This window comes from Tiliqua scincoides, chromosome 4 (assembly GCF_035046505.1).
Source record: "Tiliqua scincoides isolate rTilSci1 chromosome 4, rTilSci1.hap2, whole genome shotgun sequence".
Lineage (NCBI taxonomy): Eukaryota > Metazoa > Chordata > Lepidosauria > Squamata > Scincidae > Tiliqua > Tiliqua scincoides.
This window is the reverse complement of record NC_089824.1, coordinates 193,333,452-193,359,686: the sequence shown is the minus strand read 5'-3', so window position 1 is coordinate 193,359,686 and position 26,235 is coordinate 193,333,452. Positions and strand designations below refer to the sequence as shown.

Below are 26,235 nucleotides of genomic sequence, written 5' to 3'. Positions count from 1 at the left end.
CAACATTAGTTCTATTTACTTAAAGATTGATATCCCGCCTCTCTCCTTGCAAACAAGGACGTTAAGATCAGTGTTGGCACATGAGTGGGCAAAATTATCCAGTGGGACATTCACAGAGACCAGAGTTGTTGGAAAGTTGAAGAACTGGAGAAAGTACAAGCAAAAACATGAATGATATTGATGTTGCTTTCTTTTAAGTTTTTAAAAATACATGAAAGCTCTCTCCTTTCACTGTGCCTGTTAGTGCCAGGAATCCTCATATCCCTATATGTATTTACGCCTTAGTCCTCAAGTACAATGTGGGAGAAGCCTAAATACACGCAACTGCATTTGTGCTTATTCATTCCCTGTTATCCTGACCTCTCTCTTTGCTCTCTACCCACCTCCAACCCTCACTGCTGAAGTGTAGATTCTAAATTCCTTGCACAAGAATGTGCCTTTTTCTTTCTTTTGTTACTGTGTAACAGCCCAATCCTATGCATGTCTACTCAGAAGTAAGTTCCATTAGAGTCAATGGGGCTTACTCCCAGGGAAGTGTGGATAGGATTGGGCTGTCAATCACCATATAACTGATGGTGCAATATAACAACCACCACCACAACAATAATAATACATGGATCCAATTTTCTTCAACAACAGACCTACCTAATCTATAAACCTGTGATGAGAATTGGCATGGGTTATTGTCAGATGTGGGGTTATTTCAAAGACAACTCTCACGCATCCATCATTGCTCTAATTTTGGATTGTCAATAAAGAAAAAGAAGTATACCAATTAGGGAGGGAGGGAGGGAGAGAGAGATTGTACAGGAGAAGAAGTATGGAAGATCTAGATGTCAAAATGTGGCAGTAGAAGGGGTTCTACTGGTCCACCATCAGCGGAAGAACTGAAGAAAAACAGTTCCTGCATGCACTGTGAAGAAGCTAGCCTGCTCTAAAGACAGTGAGCAGGTTTCTTGCTTGTCTAGGCCAATGTGGTCTATGAGGTAAGGTATTCTTTGGAGGAAGGGGAGACAACCCCCACAGCACAATACTCCTATTACAATTCTTCCTGGTGACAAGACAGGCACAGCACTTGCTCAGCAAATTCAATACAAACCAGCAACCTGTACAAACCCTGCCACAACAGCACTGTACCTCCAAAGTAGTTACAGCTGTAAGTTATATTGATTTCCGCTCTCCTGGCATCAGAAACTAATCTTCATTTGGACTGGAGCACACTATGCTTGCAGATCATTATGGACACAGCTCACTGGATGTCACAGGGGACATGGAAATGGGGCTTCTCCTAACCTTCCTGCTTTCCTCCCGTTTCTTGATAGGTGTCATTTGGGGGGCTGGCCACTAGGGGCTGTAATATGTAGTAGAAGCAGCCTGGTAAAGGAAGAAACTCCCAAGACCAGATGCTGTAATTGGGACTCTGCTCCAACTTGCCCTACACACAGCCTCATTTTAGGGGTAGGAGGAATATGTCCTGCCGCGTTGTATAGTCCTTCATACATATATGAGACATTAGCTAAAAAATAATCACACAAATGCTCATAGACCAGTGATGGGTTGGGGCATAAAGTCTAAAAAATTGTAGCAGCGGTGTTTGTGCTGAATGGTGCTTGGTTGTTTTCTCATACATGCAAGTGCAGTTATGAAAGTGGTGCCACACCTGAGTGCCAAAGAACATGCTTTGCATGAGGGGCAAAAAAGAGTCTCAGGTTCAGTTCCTCGCCTGAGTTCCTATCCTAAAGTAATAGAAAGGATTGTACCACTGAAGTTGAAAATGGCATTTTGAATTGTTCCCCCCCCCCCCCTGCAAAAAAAAAAAAAATTCCAGGCCAGGAAATACTGGCTCCAGCCAGCCTGCACCTACACACTGGTTGTCTTCTTATATGTAAGCTATTTCTTTACAAAATATGAGCCATTCAAAAATATGACCCCAGAACTAGCCCATTTATGAGGCAGAATGAGGAAGTTGCCTCAGGCAACATAATGGCTGGGGAGGTATCCACTCCTGCCTGCCCACTTGTCCCCACAACTCCTCATTCTCTTGCCACCCTCTGGAATGGAAACAAAGAGATTGGAGCAGGAGAAAAAAGTGTGGTGAAGAGGAGACTGCTAGGGGAAAGTAATAGGGTAGAACAGTGGGTCGTGACCCAAATTTGGTGGTTCATGAAACTGACAGGACAAATTAGGCTATGCGCATCAATGGTTACACAAACTGCTACTGGGGAGGGGTAGCACTGCTGCCCAATCACCATTATAACCACATCCCCTGCCATCCATAAATCAGGCAGCAGCCTCTAGGACCTCTAAAAAGTTTGAGAACCACTGGTCTAGAGCAGGGGTGCTCACACTTTTTTGGCTCGAGAGCTACTTTGAAACCCAGCAAGGCCTGGAGATCTACCAGAGTTTTTTTAACAATGTTCGCGCCATCATAATATATAACATTTATGTGTACAATGTATGTTGGTGTACCTTGCATAAACGCATGAGCCAATATTGCACAACACAACATAATTAACTATAAACATTTTTTGTAATTACTTGAGTTTACTTTGATGACTTGCACTGAAGTGAATCAGCCAAGGATGCATAGTCCGGACAGTAGCCAGCCTCAAGCACACTTCCAAATGTTCATCAGTCATGGTGGAACGGTACTTAGACTTAATGATCTTCATGTAGGAAAAGGCTGACTCACATAAATAAGTGGAGCCCTTCCTGCCTCAGGTACTCTTATATCCCTGAGGGCCCTATTGCCTTCAAGTGGCTGCAGCTGTGCAGCACACTCTGCTGGATGCCCAGGCCACTGCTGACACCACATCTACCTCCTCACCAGATCTTCCTTGATTCCAATACAAGTGGGGGGGGGAGCAGATCTCTATACAGACCAGTGCAAAAACAAGGGAAAGGTGTGGGGGAGGGAAGATCTCTATATAGACATCCCAGCAAGACCAGTGCAAAACCCCTTGCACACAGAACCAACAGATGGAAGTTGGGGGGGGGGGAGATCTCCATACATACCAGTGCAAAAACAGGGGAAAGGTAAGTCATCCCCAGGAGAGTCAACGGGGCTCACTCCCAGGGATGCATGGACAGGAGAGAAGCCTGCCAGTGGCTCCTCTCCAGGTCTACTCACAAGTCAGCCCCAGTAGAGTCAACGGGGCTCACTCCCAGGGATGCATGGACAGGAGCTCACTCCCAGGGTGGGGCTCACTCCCAGGGATGCGTGGACGGGAGAGAAGCCTGCGATCGACTCATTTTGCCTCGTGATCGACTGGTAGATCGCGATCGACTTATTGAGCACCCCTGGTCTAGAGAAACATTTCTCAAAGTAATTTTCTAGGAGCCCCAGCGCTTCCTGAGACCCTTTCAGGGGCTCCACAAGCATAGCATAAGTGGCTGCCATCTACCCCCTGCCTGAGACTCCACGCGTATGCTGGCAGGGCTCCCCGACACTCATCTTCAGAGTGTAAACGTTTGAGACCAAAAAGTTTAAGAACTGGGCTAGAGTGTTGGAGGTGCTCAGTCTAGAACCTAGAGCAGTGATTTTCAACCTTTTTCATCTTGTTGCACACTGACAAGGCAATAAAATTGTCAAGGCACACCATCAGGTTTTTTACAATTGACAAGGCACATCGTGCTACCAGTGGGGGGGCTCACACCCCCATTGGCCCCACTAATAAATGATCTTTCCCCCAAATTCCTGGGGCACATCTGTAGACTACTCACGGCATACTAGTGTGCCACGGCACAGTGGTTGAAAATGGTTGATCTAGAGCACAATTCACTTTTCCTCTACACTTCCTCTTCTGCTTAATTTCTTTCTTCTATTTCCAATCCAAGTAGTGGAAGGAACAGGGGTTGGCAGACCATGAGATAAGGGGGAGTCAGCATTTATCATTCTGCCTCATGCGCCAAGAGGTTGTAGGCTGATCCTGTGTTACCCCCCATTATCCTATCACCTCACAACTCTACCACCTCATCCCTGCCCCATTCTACTGCATGTGTAGAGCAGGTTTCAGATGAAAGCACTGGGAAAAGCTTGGTGCCAGTGGAGTTATTAAACTTGATGGACCAGTAGTCAGATTCAGTATAAGGCAGCCTCATACATTCATTTTCAAGCTCCTCAGGTCCAAATCTGTCCTGATGGGAGGAAGAGAAATGTCACATCAGTGATCTTTACTGTGCCATGTCTTTTCCGTCATTGGCTGATGACTGGTTCCTGAAGCCAGAAGCTTTCTTCTTGTTCTTCCATTCCAAGGTGGCAGTGTAGAGTCAAGGAAGATGGCAGCAATCTGAGAGAGATTGGAACGTGTGGTGAACCTCAATCACTGGCCCTTACTGGGCCTTGATCACAATGCTAAGCTGTGATTGAGACTCCATATATAATGAACTGGGGATTCTGAACTGACTATCAGTCAGTTGGCTGCCTATTCCTGCCTTAGCACTAGCAATGAGTCCTATATAGGGCACAATCCTAACCCCTTATGTCAGTGCTTTCCAGCACTGACATAAGGGCAATGCAGCTCCGAGGTAAGGGAACAAACATTCCCTTACTTTGAGAAGGCTTCCATGAGTGACACCCAACTGCAGGAAGTGTTGGAGGAATCTCTTAAAACTGGTTTCCTCCTTTAGGGGAGAAGCAGAGTAGCTTCAGCAGCAGACCCCCCCTCTTGCTGGGAATCAACCCAGGGAACCTCCCACACCCGGCTGACTGCTAATCAAGAAACACAAACAACATTGGCTGGTTGAAGTTGCAAAGGAGATTCATTTACTCACGATTCATTGGAAGTAAGGTTACAGCATCTGATTGAGATCAGAGGTACACTAACTTAAAAGATAACAAGGCCCTGAAGCTGCCTTGTCCTGTGTGCCATGTGGTCAAGATGGCGTCACCAGCAGAGCCCTACTGCATGCCATTTTGTCTGCTCAGTGGTCGTGAGGAAGAGAGCAAGAGGGCGTGCTCGGAGCGAAGGGAAGGTTAAATAGGGTCTGGAGCCATGCCCCCACATAGGTCAGGCAAAGGGGACAGGTAGGGTCACTGGGCTATGGCTTAACCCTTTCAGTGGACAGTATCCTGCCACCTGTGGAAGCAGACGGAGTTGTACTAACTCCAACAGGAAGCAGCATATGTCCCATTGGCATCGCTATGCCAGTGCTGGAAAGCACTGACATAAGGGGTTAGGATTGCACCCTTAGTCTCATAAGGAAATGTTCCATTTATGCTCCTGCAATGGAAGCTAGCTTCTGTGTCAACATGCATTACAGAATTAAATCTCTCTCCATTTAAGAGACATTCCATAGCTAAGTTGGAAAGAGGTTGTCAAAACATCATGTCTATATCCTCCAGTAGTTTGTTTGGTTTATCCCTATGGAGCATATCTGCTAAATATATCTCTTCTGTTTTCTTAAGCCACATATGCGCCTTTGGTGCTATCACAGGAGGAACAGTAGCATGACATAATGTTCTCTAGTTCAAACAGGAACACAGTGTCGTGGGATGACCCCATTCACTCTTCCCAGTCATTATAATGACGCCATACTAACAGCACAATCCTATGCATGTGTACTCTGAAGCAAGTCCAAATGAGTTCAATGGGACTTACTCTCAGAAAATTGTGAATAAGATTTCAGTCTCAGAGTGCAATTCATGTATCTACTCAGAAGTAAGCCCTATTAAATTCAATGGGACCTACTCACAGGTAAGTGTATATAGGATTGCAGCCTCAGACTTTCTTGCAACACAGAGACAGGCTGAGTCCAGGCTGCATCACAGACTTTACCCATCTGTTGATGTGCCTCAAATGTTCATCAAGACTACACAAGGATCAGTTAAGAATCTGAGTATCAGATCTATAAACTTTGCTAGTAGTTTGAACTTTGAAATTCAATAACAATATCTGAGAGCTGAAATATATTCATTATATAGATATGCATGGTATCTAAATGGAGAAATAACGTACGTGTTTTAGGTGGCAGGAAAGCATCCATTTTCAGGTTAAGAGGTTCACACTTTTTTTATGGGATTATTAGTGAAATGCATCACAAATTGTATTCCCTGAATTATGAGAGGTGGATATTTTCTTTAGGGTAATATCAGCTCCAACAATCCATTTGCAGGAGGCAGCTCTGATTGAAATTGCATTTAAAATCTCCATTTTACCTCTGCTGGGCAATGAAGTGACTCAACAGTGACTGCCTGGAAACCCAATAAGCAGTCAATGACATAAATGAAACAACCTACAAATCCTCTGTTGTGTATACACTATCAATTGTATGGAAGATAGCCAAGACCATATTTGTATACATGAACATATTTGCACATATCCACCCCCTGTAAAACTGTCATTGACTGCTTTACCCACCCACTCTTCCTTCCTTCCTTCCTTCTCATGTCTGTTTCCTCCACTGATGAAAACTAGATTGTATGCTTCTTGGGGCAAAGAGCTGTTTTGTTTTGCTCCTTTGCAGCAACATTTTATGTACATACATGCTCTGGGTGCATGTTATTTTTTACAGAGCTCAGGCAAGAAAGTTTCTGTGTATACTGTGCCATTGTTTTCTTCCATTGTGTTGATTTGTTGGTTTGGAAGTTCATGAGGTGAAGCTCAAGGGTCATTCTAGCTGGCCTGGCACATCTCTGAAAATATGAGACATATATTTCCAAAGAGTTTATGCAGACCCCAATTAAACTCTCTATGGCAGGTATCATTCTCCAGGTCACTGGATATGGCACTATTATTAGCTGTGGAGAGATGCTGTCCAAGAGTGCTACAATGAGAGCCAAAGCAACATCATGCAGGAGACCTGTGAGTGTTCGGTTTTTTCAAAAACAAAGGCAGCTGTGAGTGTGTATGTGTTTGGTTTAGGAAGGCATCTGAGAAAGGAGGTCCATGCTCCCCCTTTGCTATTTTTCTGATCTAAACTGCCCCCAAAGGAACTATTAGCTCTGCTGTGGAAAAATTTCAAGTAGCCAAATTACATCTGTGCCCCTCACACCAAGCGGGGATACTAGCAGTTTCAGCAGAAATGAAAGTCCTTCATTCTCACATCTGGCAACAGTGTTTACCAGGCATCTCGCTGGTACCAGAAATTGCCCCTCTGAGTCTTGGCTAGTTAATCTGGAATGCAGGGGCTCATCACCACAGATATAGTTCTGAAGGCAGAAGCTCAGGAAAGGTCTTGGTTAGGTTTTGGTCATGCCACTCCCAAGAAATAATGAGATCTCTGACTGACAGGAAGAAAGAAGGGGTGTGTCTTTTTGGTTTTGTTTTTTAAGTAAACAGAGTCACTCCTTGCAGATTCTTGGCAGGGTGTGTAGCAGGAAGGATACAGAGACCAAAATATCAACAGGCAAGACTGGAACCTTGAAAAACCAGTTTCAAGGTTTTTGTTGTTGTTTTTTTTTTTTAAAAAAAAGGAAGGCAGAGAAGGAAAAAAAGTTGAATTCTTGTGCTATTATTAAAGAACTGTCTATGACTTAGACAAGTGAGTGTGCCTTCTTTAAAAAACTTTCCAGATGTGTCCACCAGTCTCACCAATGCTGGGCACCTTCCCTGCTTTCTTATGTGTTCAAATGTTACAAACATTGTGGGCTAACTGAAAGAGTGCCACAAAGCAATTAAGAAGATGGGAGAACATCCTCCAAGCAGTGACATGCCCAAGAGTGCACTCCTGTGCATGTTTACTTGGAAGTAAGTTCCCCTGTGTTCAATGGGACTTACTCCCAGATAGGTATGCACAGGACTGCCGATGGAGAGAAACTTGACTCTGATTTTGTCCAGGTTTCTGAACCATTGCCTCATTACTTCTGTTTTAAAGAGGTGTCATGATGGGTTTCAGTCAAGTATAAACAATGCGTCATACGAAGGTGCTTTAGACTGAGTCAGACTGTTGGTCCATCTAGCTCAGAACATTTACTGGCAATGGCCGACTCTCCAGGGTTTCAAGCTGGGGTTGCCAGGTTCAAATTCTGGGACTGTCTGCATGCAAAGCAAAGGTTTTATCACTGACCAAAGCTTCTTTCCAACCCCTGCTTTAGAAACTTTTCTCCCATAATCCCTAGTGTGCTGTGATTGCCTGGTGGTGATGGAAAGGCAATTCTGCACATGGTCAGAGGCACTCTTGTTGCATTAAGACAGGGGCAAACATGAAACAGCAAACAGTGGAGGGAGCCCTCATCCCACAGCTCACTCAAGAGGTCAAACAGTCTCCCTCAAGCTGAGAGCAATTGCGTCGGGCCAGTGTGGGCTCCAACAAGTCTCCGGAGGGCCAGAGGCTCATTGGAGACTGGGGACTCCTTGAGGGCAGCATTGGGAGTCCTCGAGGGCCGCAAGTGGCCCCAGGGCTGGGGTTTGGGCACTCCTGCATTAAGGCAAAGATTGCTCTTCTACCCAGGCTGCTTGCAAGCAAAGGCACAAAAATAAAAAAAACCCTCAGGCCAAAGATTAACACTGAAAAGGAGTTTACTTACAATCTGTGCAAGCTCACACAGATACTTTACTCACATCAAGATTCTTAACACTGGAAAAACCAGGAGCCCTAAATAGCTGCGCCTGGCTACATGCAGGTATGATAAAAACAGAGACTAAGATACACTCTTCTGTAATGGAAAAGTCAGCAAACAGGAAGCTATATATACACAGAGGAATCAGCAAAAGACACACCCTTTACAATGACCATTAAAGGGCCCACATACAATTTCACTTCAAAGAACTAAATGCTCCCTCAATACTACTACAGTAGTACAAAACTGCAGTACAAAACTGAATACTACTCACTTTTGCTGTTCCCCAACACTTCTAGCATTTCTCATACCTGATTCCTGTTCTTTGAAAACAGGCCCTTGGTTAAGACCCTGACACAGATTGAACCCTGGTCTGAATTCATCCTTGCCTATTGCCTAAAGAAAATATTTCTTTACCCAGCGTGTGATTAGCTTGTAGAACCCCTTGCCACAGGATGTGGTGATGGCATCTGGCTTAGATGCTTTTAAAAGGAGACTGGACAGATTTCCAGAAGAAAGTTACATCACAGGTTACAAACCGTTATGGGTATGTGGAACCTCCTGATTTTAGAAACGGGCTATGTAAGAATGCTAGGTGCAAAGGAGTGGCAACAGGATGCAGGTATCTTGTTGTCTTGTGTGCTCCCAGAGGCATCTGGTGGGCCACTGTGAGATACAGGAAGCTGGACTAGATGGGTCTTTGGCCTGATCCAGCAGGCTCTTCTTATGTTCTTGTAAGTTTATGTAGCTTCCCCACCTTCTCATGTGCACCATCTCATAAGATGCCCACCAGCCTATTTTCCTCCCTCCCTCTCTCTCTCTGCAACAAGTTTCACCATTCAGTGAAGGTGGGGACTGGAAGTGGAGCGGAAATGACCGTTGTGGCTTTTGTCACCAAGCAAGAGCAAATCCATGAGGCTAACTGAAGTGTTTGCCTCAGGCAGCAGATGGGAAGAGGCGTCCATCTCTGTCCACCTACTTGCCTTCACGGTTTCTCCTTGCACTCCCTGGACTGGAAAAGAAAGAGGGGGACTGAGAGGAGGAAATGTGGAGGAAATGATGAGCTGGAGCATTGCAGAGTGGGAGGAGCAGAGATGCTGACAGCATCTGGCATGTCCCCTCTGGCGTTGGAGGTCTTGGGCTGGTCCTGCCAAGCAGGATGTCTACTTGTGGTTTTCCAAGTTAATGTTTTTGCTTTGATATGAGTTTGTGTTCTGCAGGCTGGGTGGAGCCAGGAAAAAACAGGCCTTGGGCTGAGCCTGGGTTTCTGACAATGCAGCTCAGAAATAACTGGTCAGGAATGGGGAGCACAAAAGCCCCTTTCAGTCATTCCATGTAGAATGGTCTACACATCATCAGAGAAAGCTCCACCCCTGGCCTGCGCACATTCATTAGAGTGTCTGTGGAGAGCCCTCTGCATGTACAGCTGAACACACAGAGGGTCCCTGCCGATGTTCTCATGAGTACCTGCAGGTTGGAGGAGGAGCCCCTCCCACACACCATTCACTCAGCCCAGAAGGAATGACTGCAAAGGCCTAAAAGGTCATCAAGAGGCAGAAGGCTTGTGTGCTTTACTCATAGGGCTGCAGTTCTATGTATATGATAAGCAGATGGAAAGACCAACTGACTAAGTTCACATACTCTGGAAAACTATTCTGCAAGGCCCCAGATTATTGTTGCTTTAATTGACAGATGATCTAGCACTGCTATTAACACATTACCTGCAAACCCCCCCCCCCCCGCTTTTATTGGCCCAGACACCCACAGTTGTTGGACACCACAGCAGTTACAGGGGCTTGATATTCTTCTTTCCATTTACCATTGTTATTTTTTAGGCATTGAGTGATACTGTCATCCTGGACTTTTAGGACACAATCCTAATCGGGTCTACTCAGAAGTAAGTCCTACTTCGTTCAATGGGGCTTACTCTCAGGAAAGTGTGGTTAGGATTGCAGCCTTAGTGTTATTTAAGACCCTTTGATTTTTATCTGCTGCTTTTATTTGCTGTTGTTAATTTGTTTTATTTGATGTTAGTATGGATTTTACGTATTTTTTTAATTCTTTTTTCAGTAAGTGGATTTTTCTGTGATACTGCTATGCTGTTGAAATGGGATTCATAAAGCCTCATCTTGAAACATGTTAAACTCATCATCTTAGGGATGGCCAAGTAAAGGGACTGGGGATAGGTGGATAAGGCTGGGAAAATGTTGACTTGTTTGTATGAGCAGCCAGCAAGAAAGAAGGAACCAGAGGCAGAAAATGTGATTCTGTAAGAGGTTCCCCAATTGTGGTCACTGAAACAGAAGATACTGCACTGGTAGAGGAGATCTCAAAGGAGCACAGAAGCAATCCAAAGACAGGATCTCTGAGCTGATTTATAGTTGTTTCTACTTGTGACACTTATTTAAGGTTGCCTTGTGTGATTTATGATGCTCTGAAGAAGAAACTGAAGTAAGAAGAGGAGGAATCATTTAACCTGTTTTTGTATTTGGGGGTGTTTTGGTATTGAGAAAGCCTTGCACACTTTTCTCCTATAATTTCTTTGCTCACCTGTCTGATTTATTTTCTCTTTTGGATCAGCTGCTAGTCAACCAGGGCAGACTGGGGCAGACTTATTCTACCTACTATTATAGGTTCAAGAAATGTTGGGAGTTCTTACAATATTGAATCAACTGCTGTTAACTGGCCATGTTTCCACTGGTCAGCTCTTTTTGTTGACCAATTTCTATTGAGTTAAGCTGAGAATTCAGCACATGAGCTGATAATCCTGATGACTGCCAAAAGCCCTGACAGCTATTGTTAAACAAATATTAATGGATCAAGGAATTTCTTGAATGAGAAATTCCATCAAGACTCTCCTGTACATAAGAGCAAGGATGGTGTTGTGGTTCTGGAGTTGAACTTGGACCTAGAAGATGCAGATTCAAATCCCTGCTCAGCCATGAAGCTTCCTGGGTGACATTTGGCTAGTCACTTAGACTCACCTACCTTACAGGGTTGTTGGGAGGACAAAGTGGGAAAACAGCCATGTATATCACCCTTGGAGGAAGAGTGGTATAAAAATGTGAAGAATCATCATCATTGTCATCTTCCTGAGAGGAGGCACTAAGGTATAAAATGATTCCTCCTCCTCCTCTTGGAAGTGAGTGAAAACCAAAGCTGTATCCGTCACTCATAGCCTCTAGAACAGGCTCTAGAACAGAGTTAGGATTTGATCTGGGAGAGACTGAAATTGAAGCCAAGAGAAAGAATTGGCAGCTAGCAGCTGCGGATATGCTTAGAAGACACACATAACTGATGTTGCTTGCAGGAGCCAATGCGCCCTACTCCATCCAATGCTCAAACTCATATATTTGTAAATAAAGCAAATATAACAAAGCACTGTAAGCCTCCAGTGATTTCTTCTCCAAAGGATGCTTTAACATGGGTTGTGCTACCACTCCGGGAACTTCTCACCACTCAAAGAAGTGAGGCACAAGCTCATAACAACATTTATCACCCAAGTATGAGCCTGTCTTCTTTTTTTAAGGAAGCTACAGTGGCAAAAGATTGGCAGCAGGAAGAGAAAGGGAGTACATCTGTGCTACACTAAAGCTTGTTTACTTGGGCTCTCTGCTTAATTTGCAAGCAGAAGGACCACAGGTTGTAATTGCAAATGGCTGAGTCATCCAACTTCTGCCAGAAAGGCAAAGAAAAGGCAGAAATCAATTCATAAGATGTAAGAGTTCTCTGGCTTGCCTGTGAAACTGACTTGAGAGCACAAGCCTTCCAACTAAGGCTCCGAGGAAGGGCCACACTTGGTTTCACATGTTTCTCTGTATATGCATATGTATGTGTGTGTATGTGCATGCGTGAGGGTGGGCAGGCAGTGGGCAGGTGAAAAAAATACCTGAGGGTCCCAAATCCAGGCCAGGGGACAATCACCATTGTCTGAGGGAAGAGGGGATTTAAACATTGCCCCAATCTTTTTTTTTTTTTTTTGGAGTTTATTTATTTATTACAGGTACAGGTAAGGAAAATCGGTTAGACTTAGGGCTGGGACTACACAGGTTACACATGAGGGTATTGGCCATCGATTACAACATACATTAGTCCAAAAAAAAGATAATGTCTAAAAATGAAATTGTTCATCAATACAAAAATTATCATATTTGTTAATCTACTGATTAATAATTTAACTAAACAATCAATATTTTTTATCTAAAATTATCTATCCAATCATAAAAAGGCTTCAAATTTTTACTTATACGCTCTTCTTGCCACTAAACTAATATTTAAAATAAAATATTTCTTATCCAATTCTTAGTTTCTGATGTCGTATTTAAGAGGAATGTTTCCAGTTTAAATGGTAATACACACTTCAATATCTCTTGTAACAGTTTATATATCATTTTCCAATATTTCTTTGCTTTTTTGCATATCCACCACATATAATAAAAAATTCCCTCAATTCTTTACTTATCCAACATTTGTTTGATGACCCAGGGTACATTTTTACTATTTTCTCTGGAATTAAATACCATCTATAAATTATTTTATATAATTTCTCTTTTAAGGAATAGCCCTTTTAGTTATCTTAATACCACTTTAATTTTCACAATATTTGTGTTCCAAGTTTTCATTTACATCTACTTTGATTTAATATATGTAATTAATGGAATACTCTTCACTTCTAAAAAGAATTCAGTCCGAGGACCAAGGTGGCAGTGCTAGTATGGATTAGAAGTGATGGCACAGCTGGATCTTGGAGAGGGGAACCCAAACTTGACAGCAAAACAAGCCAAGCCTCCTTCTAGCTAAGGCAGCACTGTTGCAATAGTTCAATGCTGAGTGAGAAGGTCACTAACTTGCCAACCAAGGTCAGCTCCATGGGTATGGCAGGAACTGCCTGGGGAGGCAGATCTGATTGGCTGCACTTGGCAGCCAACTTTGAACTCACTACTTCCATTTTAGACATACAGAAAGGATTGGACACTCAGGCAGAAAGATATTTTAAGTTGGGAACAGAAAAGTCAGGAATAGGTAACTAAGGAGAAAGCTGATGTTTGTTTTCTATGACTAGCCTGAGGGCACTAAGCAGTGCCCAAATGCCTGCTTCTTTCCCCTGACTGCTGTTCCACGAATCCAAGTCCCAGATAGCTGGGAAGGAAGGACGGGCAGCATCACTTGGGCAGGCGAAGGAAAGCCTGAGTTCTCACTACCTGCAAGCTACAGACTGGTGAACTAGATGGATGTAGAGGTGGTTGTGTTTTATAGTTTTTATTCAGAGGCAGTCGTATAACATGGTGCAGTAGCTACATGTTGCTTCATTTTCCAGATGGTATAGAAGGAGCTCCCATACCAGGTGGTACAAACAAATGAACATAAATAAGAATTGCCTTGCTGGATCATGACAAAGGTCCATGTAGTCCAGCTGTGGTCAACCAGATGATGTCCTCATCTCATCTCAGGAAGTGTGCATACATGCATCTCTCTCTCTCTCTCTCTGAGCAACTTTCAGTAATGCCTGATCTTGCAAGAAAAGTAGACTTCTCTGTTCCTTTTGCAGGCTCAGCAGCGCCTTTAACATCGGGCAAAACCAAGACTATTTAGCAAGCCAAACCTAACACCAGCAGTGTTCTTTGCTGTCTGTCTCAGAAGCTGATCTGAATATTGGAGAACGCTATAAAGGGTGACACTCCTGCACTTGGATTTCTCCATCTTCCAATTTGGTGCATTAGGGCATAATCCACACCTTGCGTACTCCCTTGTGCCAGCCTAGGAGGGTTGCAAACATGCCGTAAAGCACCACCTCAGGAGCAAGCCTCCTGGAGTGCATGGAGGTGTGCTGGACACGGAAGCTGCATCCAGCCTCCATGGCGGCTTGCAGAGCGAGCCTTGCATTGGCTGAGTTCAGCCAATGCAAGGCTCTGGGGTGGGCAGGAAGGGGGCATCGAGGAGGCAGAAGGGAGGCGTTCTGGGGCTGGGGAAGGTTGGGCAGAGGGAGTCCCGGGGGGGCAGATGGGGGGGTGGAAGTAGGAGGCGGGGCTGGAATCCAGCTATTATGCTGGATCCTAACCCCCACTCCTGAGTAGCGCAGAGCAGCTGCAAGCCACTCCGCTCTCCTCAGACTTGTGCCACCTCAGGAGGTGGCACAAGTCCAAGGAGATCCATAGCGGCTGCAGTGGCTTACCCAGGAGTAAGGGGAAGAGTTTCCCCTTACCTCCGGCTGAGTCGCTTTAGTGCCCTATCTCATGCTGGATACAGTGCAAGCCTCCTGGCCTGCCAGCACAAGAAGGATTGTGCTGTTAGTAACAGAAAAAAAGAGGGACAAGGTGGCATGAGACAATTTCATGTCTTGGACTGTGTGGAATGCATAGATAGCTTTAGTCTCAGATAAGGACTATGCAGATCAGTTCAGGCAGAGTGAAGACCCAAAGGTATCATTCTGAATAGTGGGAAATTTATATTGCGCAGTCAATAAAAGACAGTACTAAGGAAAGCCATAGATTTCATGCCGAAGGTCTAAAATTCAGTCGGTATCTTTTGTTAAGATTCTCAGATAGGTGCAAAGGAAAGACTTCCACCCAGGACCATGGAGCAAGGCCATCAGGGGTGGGCCAAGTTGGGATTGGGGTTGATGGCCCATGCCCACCCACACCCACCTGAGGATCCCCGCTCTCACCCAGGAACCAACCAACCCATTTATGAAGGCAGTAGGCATGAGTTGGCTGACAGATTTGTGCTGCCACTGCCTTCGCCATTGGGCCTTGCTGCGGTCTGCAAATGGGAGCATCCTCCAGGGACCCCTGCACCAGCACAGGGATTCTAGATGATGCTCCTGATGATTTATGGGGAGGGTGGAAGAAAGACAAAATGCTTTACTCAGTTCCTTCTTTTCCTGCCCTTCCCACAGGCCAGTGGACTTTGCTGCCGGAGAGAAAACCCACTGGCTGGTAGTAGTGGGAAAGAGACACTGCCAACAGCCTTCGCAATGCTCCTCTTTATCTTTGCCCTCCAAGTAGGGAGCAGGCAGTTGCCACCATCCTCTCAGCTAAGCAGAGGAGATGCTCCTGCCCACCCAGTAAACCATGGGGACACCAATTCAACGGGGGTGGGGGCCCTGCATCCAGCTTTGGCAAGGGTCCATGGTAATCTGACATTGGCTCTCTCCTAGAGAGTCACTGTAAATCTGAGGAACCAATACTGAGCTAGGTGATTTAAGGCAGATTTAAATGAAAGATCAACTCTATTCATGCCTGCTGGGACTGAAGCAAAGAGAGCAAAATCTGAGAATCAGAACTATTTCAGGATCAGTAATAAGAGAGGGTTGGATACTACGGGGGGGAGGAAATGCCCTAAAAGTTTGGTGGTACATCTATACTGACTACATTTCTTAAGCTGCAATCCTACACACACACTTATCTGGAAGTAAGTCCTACTGAATTCAGTAGGACATACTTCTGAGTATACATACTTAGGATTGCATTGTATTGGTTCAATCCTATGGGTTGTCTATGACATCAGAAGACTACTTCTGCTGCTCTAAATGCAGTGGGGTTGCCATAAATGGTGTGCTGCTGCTGGTCGATTCAGAGCCACCAGTGGAACTGGTTGGCAGCTCCATGCACCTCAAGGAGCCTGAGGCCTGCTTACCCTGGCAAGTCAATGGAGGAAGGCATGTTGTGGCATGGAGTGGAAGGTTCAGAGGAGTTTTGGGGTAGGGAAGGGGGAGGGTAGGGGGCAGTTCTAGTGAAGGAGGGGGTGAATCCCAGCAGCAGTGAGTTGCATCAAGATAATAATAATAATAACTTTATTTTTACCCCGCCTTTCTCCCCGAAAGGACTCAAGGCGGCTTACAACAGGTTAAAACAGATTAAAAACATAATTTAAAAACAGATAAAAGCATATTAACACATATCATAAAAACAGTAGTCAGATAAAAAGTAGTAAAAAGGTAAAAGGAGCATAGAGCAGCAAGTCATAAAAGAATCTGGCCTGTAAAAAATTAAAAAATGTTGAAAAGGTGTTTAAAAGGCTGAGAACTCAGAAGGTTTGTTTAAACAGAAGGGTCTTCAGGCCTCGCCAAAAAGTCTCAAGAGAGGGAGCCATTCTCAAGTCAAGGGGAAGGGAGTTCCATAATGTTGGTGCCACTACTGAGAAGGTCCTATTTCTAGTCGCTGCCCCACGAACCTCCCTAGGCGGCGGCACTTGTAAAAAGGCCTTATCTGATGACCTAAGAGGACGAGCCGGATTGTACGGAAGTAGGCGATCTCTAAGATACCCTGGCCCAGAGCAGTACAGGGCTTTAAAGGTCAAAACCAGCACCTTGAATTGGGCCCAGAAACGAATGGGCAGCCAATGTAGCCACTGGAGAAGCGGACTGACAGAGTCAAACCGCCTACCTCCAGTAACTACACGGGCCGCCGCATTCTGCACTAATTGCAGTTTCCGAACCGTCTTCAGGGGCAGCCCCACATAAAGCGCGTTACAATAATCTAACCTCGATGTCACCGAGGCATGGATCACCGTGGCCAGGTCTGCACAATCCAAGTATGGCCGCAGCTGGCGCACCAGCCGAAGCTGAGTGAAGGCCCCCCTAGCCACAGCCGCCACCTGGGAATCCAGGAGCAGCTGCGAGTCCAGGTGGACCCCCAAGCTGCGGACCTGCTCCTTCAGGGGGAGCGCAACCCCATTCAGCGCAAGCCGATAGTCCAGCACCTGCATCGAGGATTTCTGAACCAGGAGAGCCTCTGTCTTATCCAGATTTAATTTCATTTTGTTAGCCCCCATCCAGATCCTCACTGCCTCCAGACAGCGCTCCAGGTCCTCAACCACCACCCTGGAGTCTGGAGGAAAGGAAAGATAGAGCTGGGTGTCATCGGCATATTGATGGCACCCCACTCCAAACCCCTGGATGACCTCTCCCAGCGGTTTCATGTAGATGTTAAATAGCATGGGGGACAGAATTGAACCCTGTGGCACCCCGCACCTCAAGGGCCAGGGTGTCGAACAGGCATCCCCCAGCACAACCATCTGGGACCAATCCTCCGAGTAGGAGCGGAACCACCGCAAAACAGTGCCTCCAACTCCCAACTCGGCCAATTGGTCCAGAAGGATACCATGGTCGATGGTATCGAAAGCTGCTGAGAGGTCCAGCAGGACCAACAGGGACGCACTCCCCCTGTCCAGTCCCCAGTGTAGGTCATCCACCAAGGCGACCAAGGCAGTTTCTGTCCCAAAGTCTGGCCTGAAACCAGACTGAAAAGGTTCCAGATAATCCGCTTCATCCAAGACCCTCTGGAGTTGAGACACCACCACCCGCTCAATTACCTTGCCCAGAAACGGGATGTTGGAGACTGGCCGGTAGTTGTCTAACACAGTGGAATCCAGGGAGGGCTTCTTCAGGAGGGGGCGAACCACCACCCGTTTCAAAGCACATGGCAACGTCCCCTCCATCAAGGAAGAGTTGACCACCCTCCCTGTCCACTCAGTCAGTTCACCCCAGGCAGCTCTTATCAGCCAAGCTGGGCAAGGGTCAAGTAGGCAGGCAGATGGCCTCACACTCCAAAGGAGTCTGTCCACATCCTCAGGCTGTACAAGCTGAAAAGAATCCCACAACACTGGACAAGCAGTTGCCAAGGGGACATTGTCAATGTGGCATCCAAGTTGCAACGAATAGGATAGATTTTATCTGCCTAATGTTGTGCAAACATGTCACAGCGGCTGACCGTGTGTTCCTCCTGGTCTACTGGAGGGGCCTGATGGAGGAGGCCTCGCACCACACGGAACAGCTCTTCCGGATTTTACAGTCTGCCCCACACCCTTCTTCTCCCCAGATCTATGTCAGCTACAAACTGTTGTAGATCTAAGCAAACCCATAGGCCACCAGAATACCTACCAATGGATAAGATTACTTACCCCTTGTTGGCCTTCTAATCACCCTCCCACACACACTATTGGATGCAGCATGTACTCCATCAGCGTAGTTGCATCACATATAGTGTTGGAGGATAGGATTGGGCTGTGAGATTAGTAAAAAGGGAATGGGGGCCTCTACAAAGGATTCTCTTAAGAAGATCTCTCTTGTAAAAAATAGCCTGCCAGATCTCTAGTTGTGAAATAACTTGCCAGAGGCAAAAGCCAGGACTTCTGGCAGATTATTTTACCACACTACATGCGATTCCACCTACAAATATCAAAATGGAAAGTTGAGGAGGGATCACCATTCACAAGCTTCCTCATAGTCAAGAAGAGTGCAGGCTGGGATACAGAATTAAGAGCAGGGTTTGGAGAGATCCTAGACAGCCAGCAGCTGTGCATCTACCTGCACAGGTCTACTTCTTGTCATCCCCTGCCTCTGTCACCACCTCACACGCTGCTGGCAACGGCCTGAGGACAGCTGCTCAGCAACCTGGTAGCTCCTTCCTGTCCCTCACTAGCTGCCACTGCTCTATAGCCACAGAGTGATCAGGTCAAATGGAAGGGAAGTGTGTTGAAACTTCCCTGCCCTTAGCAACAGTATTTATTATGCCAGGTACGTTGGGGATACCAAATTTTTTTGGGGGGGGGGGGCCTGGGTGTCCATTAGCATCTCCCTGTGATTCTTCCACTGTGAGAACTGGGTCTCTAGGTGGACTCCAACCATTTCCTCAAATTTTTCTCACCTGGTAGGTCAATAATGAGCCAACCATCTTCCTCTTCCTCTTCCGCAACAAAGGGCTTGGGCAACTCAAGGTCCTCAGGAACGCTGCTGTCACTGAAGAAGAGGCTGGTGAAGCGCTGGAACATTTCTGCAGAATAGTTTCCAAGGCGGGCTTAGGACGGATGGACAGACACGGGTATGTAAGTGCCTGGCTGCAGGGTGTGGAGCTGGAGTGGCTGGCGGAGAGCAAATGCTGGGAAACCTTGATGGACAAGTCCTACGAGAGGGCAGGAGCTGCTAGTTTGCTAGTAGAGTCTTATCTGAGTTGAGTTATGTATAGTGCAATCATAAGGTTCTTCACTTGGCTTCAGTGCAAAGGCCTGCAAAGAAAGGAGAAATTCATTTCGGTCCTTGGAAAAGAAGACACTCTTTGAATCACGAGGAACTCAGATGGCCTGGAGAAAGGAGCAGAAAGGAAACCCTTGCATGGAGTGTAATCTCAATCGGCCACGGTCATTTTCCTGATACAGCCTTCAGCAAATAGTGCCTTTAGCTCCATCTCTCCACAGGGTTGCCTGCTGGGTCCTCCCGCTTTTCATACTGACAAGGTTATTGTATGGCAAGGTTATTGTATAAACACCTTGTCAATGGCTAAGTTGAGTACTCTCTCATGCACATGCACACACTTCTTCTGTGGCGCCCCAGGCAATGAACTATACTATTGCCCTGTTTGCTTTCATTAATGTTAACCTACTTCCCTCACCAATATGCAAACAATCCCAGCATGACTCCTCCCGTGCCTCACCGAGGATTTGTTCAGCACAGGCTCAGGGCATATTTATGGGAATAATCTAAAGAAGCGCAAATGGCCGTATTGGGAGTTCACATTGTGTCTTTCTGCCACTACGTCACAGCCTCAGACAATTGTGTCTCCATGTTCTCAAGAGCCCCTTTCTCAAATCACAATGCAGATCATTTAGCCCAGCTCCCTGATCGAAGCTCAATTTTAGGAGGTCTGGCCCCCTTAGTATTTGTAACAGCCTCTTCAGCTGTTGTTTTGAGAAGGCTACAGGGGGGCTGTGATTGACTAATACTGGGAAAGGAGGGAAGGGTTTGGGGCTTATGAATTTCATTAAGGGCCCCCATTCCATAATTCATGATCCAGAGAAGAGTCTCTTAAGGCTCCTTAATACAGATCAAACTACTCTTTTCTTGAAACACTCCAAGAGGTGAGATTCCTCCCAGGACAACTAGTTTCATTGTTGAACTGTTCTCACAGGAAAGAAAGTTTTCATACCAACATTTTAGTATACCATATTAGTCTTCAGAACAAATCAAAGGAAGGTTTCCTCAAGACAGGTATTTCAGATCACATTACAGAATGATGAGCTTTCTTGCATAGTACTTAACAAGTGAATCTAACCCTAGAGCACACATATTTCCAATTAGGAGCGAACTAGTGGGAGAACACAACTCCAAATCTGCAAGTCATGCAAAGTCACTACTATATTAATTCCACCACCACCCTTCCTCCAAAGACGTCTGCACAACATGGGTGACCCTTTTTTTATCCTTACAACACCCCTGCAAGGTAGGTTATACTGGGGGAGAGTGTGATGGTCCAGAGTAGGTAGTGAGTTTTGTAGCTGAGGGAGGATTTGAACCTGGTCTCTGTGGTCTGATATGCACTAACTACTACACTGCACCCACCCTCTTGGCCAGTTACATAGACCATTCCTTATACATGCAACAAACCACCTATAGACTGATTTAACATTAGCTGTGTGTCATGTGGAGAGCACTGCAGGCCACTGAAGATTCCTCACTAAGACCTAGCCCCTGCAAAGTCAAATGGAGCCATTGCATGCTCATGAGAATACACATTTTTGCATGAGAACCTATTCCTTCCTCTCTCCAGACCACAAAGCAGTGATTTTCAACCTTTTTCATCTCACAGCACACTAACAAGGTGCTAAAATTGCCAAAGCACACAGTCACTTTTTCAAAGACATATTTTACCAATTAAAACAAGCAGTAAGATTTATTCAAGGTTCACTAACTACAGTCTGAATCATGCTCATGATCTTTTTCTAGGAAGGTCACAGAATATGAAAATACATGCTAATAAATGATCCTCCCCAAAGTCCCACGGTACACCTGCAGACCATTCATGGCACACCAGTGAGCTGCAACTCTGCAGCTGAAAACCACTGTTGTAAAGGATACTGACAAGATGATTAACATTTGTTTCTCTACCAGTCAGATAATGTAACACAGACAACATCACAGAGAGATCCTGGGTTTGAGAGCCCAGAAACTGTAACTCTCAGCTAGTAGGATATGATTTACCAGGATGGAACACAAATACATCCAGGCTATTTTCTCAGATCTGTTCAAAATACTTGCCCCCAAATCCTACTGAATGAATGCCTTTTTCCCCAGGTTCCCCCCATCACCTCTGCTGACTACAAAAGGCCTAATCTCCACATCCCACTGGCTCTGTCCAATTGGATTTGCATAGAACCATTGCAAGATTTGGCTCAAAGGCAGATGGTCGCTTCGTCCTGCTTCATAATGACCCACATCTTGTCCAAAGCCTTTAGCTCACTGTCTTTTAGGACCTGAGCATGACAGTGATGGGTTGCAGCAATTACCTAAGTAGGGAGCTGTACTGGAAGCCATTATGATGCCAGAGACACACATATATACCCGGGCACCAATGGGTGAATCTGGTAGCAGTAACACACAGCACAGGAGAAGCCTGATAGGGTGGTTTATATCCCACAAGAGGAATAAGCTGGCACCGGGTCACCATGTAGACTCTGGACAATTTACAACTCAGACCTACATTTGCTGCCTCAAAAATGAGCTCTGTAGACTTCAGCGGATCTGACTTCTAAGGGAAGTAAGAGCAGCTTGAGGCTGTGTGAGTGTGGGCCTGCTGGGAGGACAGGCAAAGCCCTGGACTGTGACCCCATTATGCCCCCCACCTGCCCCAATGGCATTTTGGGCACTGCCACTGGCACTTAGGGTTCAAGGATGGTTCTAGCCAGGTGGACCCTTTGATAGTTATGAGCCCTGGGGCAGTGTCCTTCCTGGTTGAACTCTGATGCTTCCCCTGGCTTTGGCACACTGACTTGGGAATAAGCCCCACTCAATTCAGAATTTGTTTTCAAGTAAACTAGCACAGGATTGCACTATTAATATGCAAGAGCTGCTTCCTGAGTGGTTAATGTCTTCTGTTCTTGAATTTATTTGGGCCTTCTTAAGTGTCTCAGATCAAGGCAGACTAGATTTCCCAACAGATGGTAGTTGAAGGTTGCCAGATTCAATGCAGGCTTTAAATAATTGCATGGAAGAAAATAGAAAGGGCAATTGCTTCCATCACAGTGCAGCAGTGGTGAGTAGCCAACCTTTTATTTTCCCTAGCAGGGAGAGCTTTTGTGTTTTTAACAAGATAAATTTTGCAAATGACACATTTCCTGGCATACAGTAAAAGTAAAGGGAAATACTTTATATTCTACATTTCTGTCTTTTGGGTACCTTTTAAAGGTGTAGGAGTTATCTGATTTAAAAAAAATGGTAAGCATGGACAGGATTAGGTGTGCTACCTGTGTATAAAGTTGATTTCACTTTCCTGGTTCTCTGTAATATGTTCAGAGGCCCTCAAAAGAATAGCAGACTGTTATCCAAATCAGAATATAGAGAACCACTGATCAGGCTTGATAATCAACAAGGAGGAGGCGGTGATTGGAGCAGGACAGAGTACCTGAATGTGTCAGGTTCCCTATAATTCACACTCAGCTGCAGCCTTAAGCAGTGTCCTTCATAGACAAGCTCAGCTGTGCCCTTAGTAAGGACAACAATGATGGATTTTCAGTCCCTCAGCCAATCAGCACCACTCTCCTGAAATTCAGTCACATTAGTGACATTGAAAAGAAGATTGGGGGGGGGGGGGGGCTGTGTAACATTCATGTTGCATAGCACCAAGACAGCTGGGAACAGGAAATGTAAGCAACACAGATGGCAAAGGCACAAGGCATAAAAATACCAGTTCATCCAGATTTGTACAGAAGGAATTGGGGAGCCTGGAATGGGCTTGTCCACCTGCAGTGAGACAACTCCTGCATCAAAGCTTCTGATAAAAATGCCTTTGTGGAAAATGCAGTCTGCAAAATAAGAAAAGGAAAAAAAAAAAAGAGGACAATCTGTCTGATTACGAAAGACAGAAGGTTATGGAGCTATAACCCAGGGCCTGTTCCAAGCTACTTTGTGTCCTAGGCAAGGTTAACTGAAATAGAATATTTTTATAATACTTTATAATTAATTATATTCCATAGCACTGCTGTGGTAGTTATCTAAAATGAAAAATATATGATAATTTATACAACAGGGCTATGGAATATAATTGTCAGTTGAATTTTTGATATGGGTTTTAAAAAAAACTAATCTGTATAAAACTACAGAAAGTCAGCCCCTGGAAAGTCAGTACTGCGCCCCTCTGAAGTCTGTGCCCTAGGCAGCTGCCTAGTTGGCCTAATGATAGCACTGGCCCTGCTGTCACCATCTGTCATTAGACACTACCTCTTTGCCATAAATGTCAGGTGCCTTCCTCATTTGTACCTGAAAACCAATCCAGTCCAAGCTAAGCATGGTTAAACTTCACTGATTTCATTGGGGGAGATTTGAGCACAAGTGTAAGGCTAAAATCAAGGGAATTTTTCTTTCTTTTTTGTCACTGAGGGCCTGTTTTCATTTATCACAACCTCTTCAAAGTTGTGGTCCTCTTCATGACAGCTGCAGGAAAATCCTTGTCCATTGGACTAGTTCCTTCCCGCTCCTCACTGTCCTGCGCCAAGCGCAAGGCAGCTCCTTGAATGTAGCACTACGCACTGAATTTGGCTCCTTTCATGTCATTAGCACTGGGGTTAGTAGCTGTATATCAAAAGAAGGAATGTAGCCAATCATGATGCATCCAGAATCTGGAAGGCAGAGGGAGCTTTCCTGTTGACAACCACAGAATTGCCTACATTCTGCATCTGGAAGACGTCTATTGATCATCCTACATTCTAGACATTCTGTTGGTCCAGGATTAGAATGGGATTTCTCAAGTATAAGTGTGCATTGCTTAACAACCTTCAGCTTAGTTAGCTATGGGCTGCATATATTATGGTGGTAAGAGCACAACAAAGAGGCTCTTAAATGACAAATGAGGCAATCAGGTCTCCCATAGCCTGCAGCAGAGTATCTGTTCACACAACAAAGAGGCTTTTAATGCAAAGAAGAGACAATCTGTCTCCAGTAGGCTGTGCAGCCATCAAGTGCCAGGGGGTGTCTGTTTACGCAACAAAGATGCTAGATTCGGCTGAATGTTCACTTAATGCCCGAATCACATAACAATGGAGATAGAATAATGTATCCCTGTCATTTAGTGATGCACACCTGTAGTCCTATTCTACCTGATTAATCTTTTGAAGTAGAGGTTCTAAAATAGTTTCTTCTTCTTTCCTTAGTTTTCTTTTTCATTTATTGAGCCTAAGGATTTAAAAAGCACTAAAAGCCATCAGTAACTCAATATGGGGTGTTGACAGCAGAAGTTTGCAGAATTTCATCATGAAGTGCCTGGCAACACAGCACAGAAATTTCGCCAGTTCTCCTTTCACAACATCCTTCTCCAAATGACCGATCTCGGTAAAGAAGGCTGAAATGGTACAACGCCGCTGCTGGACTAAAGGGAATGGAGAAAAAAGGAGGCATACATTTACACAATTGTATGCTCCATTTAAGAAACTGAAGTTTTGCTTCCAAATAAATGCTCCCAGAGTGGGACAAAAGAAAGAGTTAAAGTCAGCTGAGTTTGTTTACAGATCATGGATGACATCTTAGATGATCATGTTACAGTAAGCACAACTTCCTGGGAAGCCCTCTTGCCTCAGCTGAGTTCAAATAACTTTCACAAGAGCTCAGATGCAGTCTTGCACAGCTCCCTGTTATTTCAACAGGTCTGTGCAAGGGTAGTGACTGGTGACTTGTACCCATAATCCAGGATGTGGATCATTCATTGTTTTATCTATTCCCATCGCCTACCCATGGGTGGCAAACCTCTGCGAATGCATGTCTGGCATAAATAGACCTGCATAACAGTAATCATAACAGATTATTGATTACTGGGGAGTTAGATCTAAGACCACTCTGAAAGTCACACTCAAGATAAACAACTAGGCATAGGGTTGTGATTAGGGTTATCAACTCGGACTGAAACTATTCCCTGATAATTTTTTCCCTCCAATATAAGGTTATAAATTCCTGTAGGCCCTGTCAAAATCTCCAAGTTTGCTTGCAATCGTCACTTGGTGATTGATGCTGATTCCTGGAGACTCGAGGCCAGTCAAGGGGGGCGGGGACACCATTTGTCATCAATCCTAGCTGTCACCAATCTTTTAGAAATTCTAGCCTATAACACATAGATAATAGTACAAAGACAAATCCTTGCAGTTCTGTACCCCTTTACAAACCCCTTTACAAACCGTCAAACATGGATTATCTTTTTGAGCCTTTGTGCTACTTGGTAACTGTAAAAACACCCAGAACTGTCAGAGTCAGGACATTGGTCTAAAATGGATCATTGTTATGATCCACTATCCTTGTGATATTCAAATTCATAGACTAGGGAAAGGCAGTTAATCCACGCAATATAAGAACAGAACCCTGCCAACAGATGAATTTGTAATCTGTGAATTTTAACTTCCCTACCCCAAATCATCGTTTTGAATGTGTCTTTAGAATATGGAAGGCTCATTTTTATGTAAAAGCTAAGATTCCATAGCCACATAGCCACTAAACAGCCACCGGGTAGATGGGACTCGATAGTCTGGGAAGGTAGCTCATCTGAGAGAAGGAAAACTCTGATCCCAAACCTCCACTGCCTTGTGGCTACATCCAGTTATGGAAAAGGCTTCAGGAGTCAACCTCGAGGCAAAATCAGGAGCCGGAGTCCCTGAGGCAGTTCATGGCTGAACACAGTCACATTCTGGCAACTCTTGCGACGCCGCTGGAACCAACCGTATTGGCCTCTGCCTTTCCATTGGACCATTTCAGCGACGTGGAGAGG

At 45.2% G+C, this 26,235-nt stretch overlaps 1 protein-coding gene across 4 annotated transcripts in view; it reads right to left on the bottom strand.

The window, feature by feature from the left end:
* Positions 1–26,235, bottom strand: part of TP53INP2 (tumor protein p53 inducible nuclear protein 2) — a 48,508-nt gene that overhangs the window by 4,046 nt on the left and 18,227 nt on the right. For all 4 annotated transcript variants that reach the window (XM_066625716.1, XM_066625718.1, XM_066625719.1 and 1 more), the window contains exon 2: positions 19,147–19,504. In XM_066625716.1, coding sequence (XP_066481813.1) covers positions 19,147–19,270 — 124 coding nt within the window. In that variant the 5' untranslated portion in view covers positions 19,271–19,504. The remainder of the gene's footprint in view (positions 1–19,146; positions 19,505–26,235) is intronic.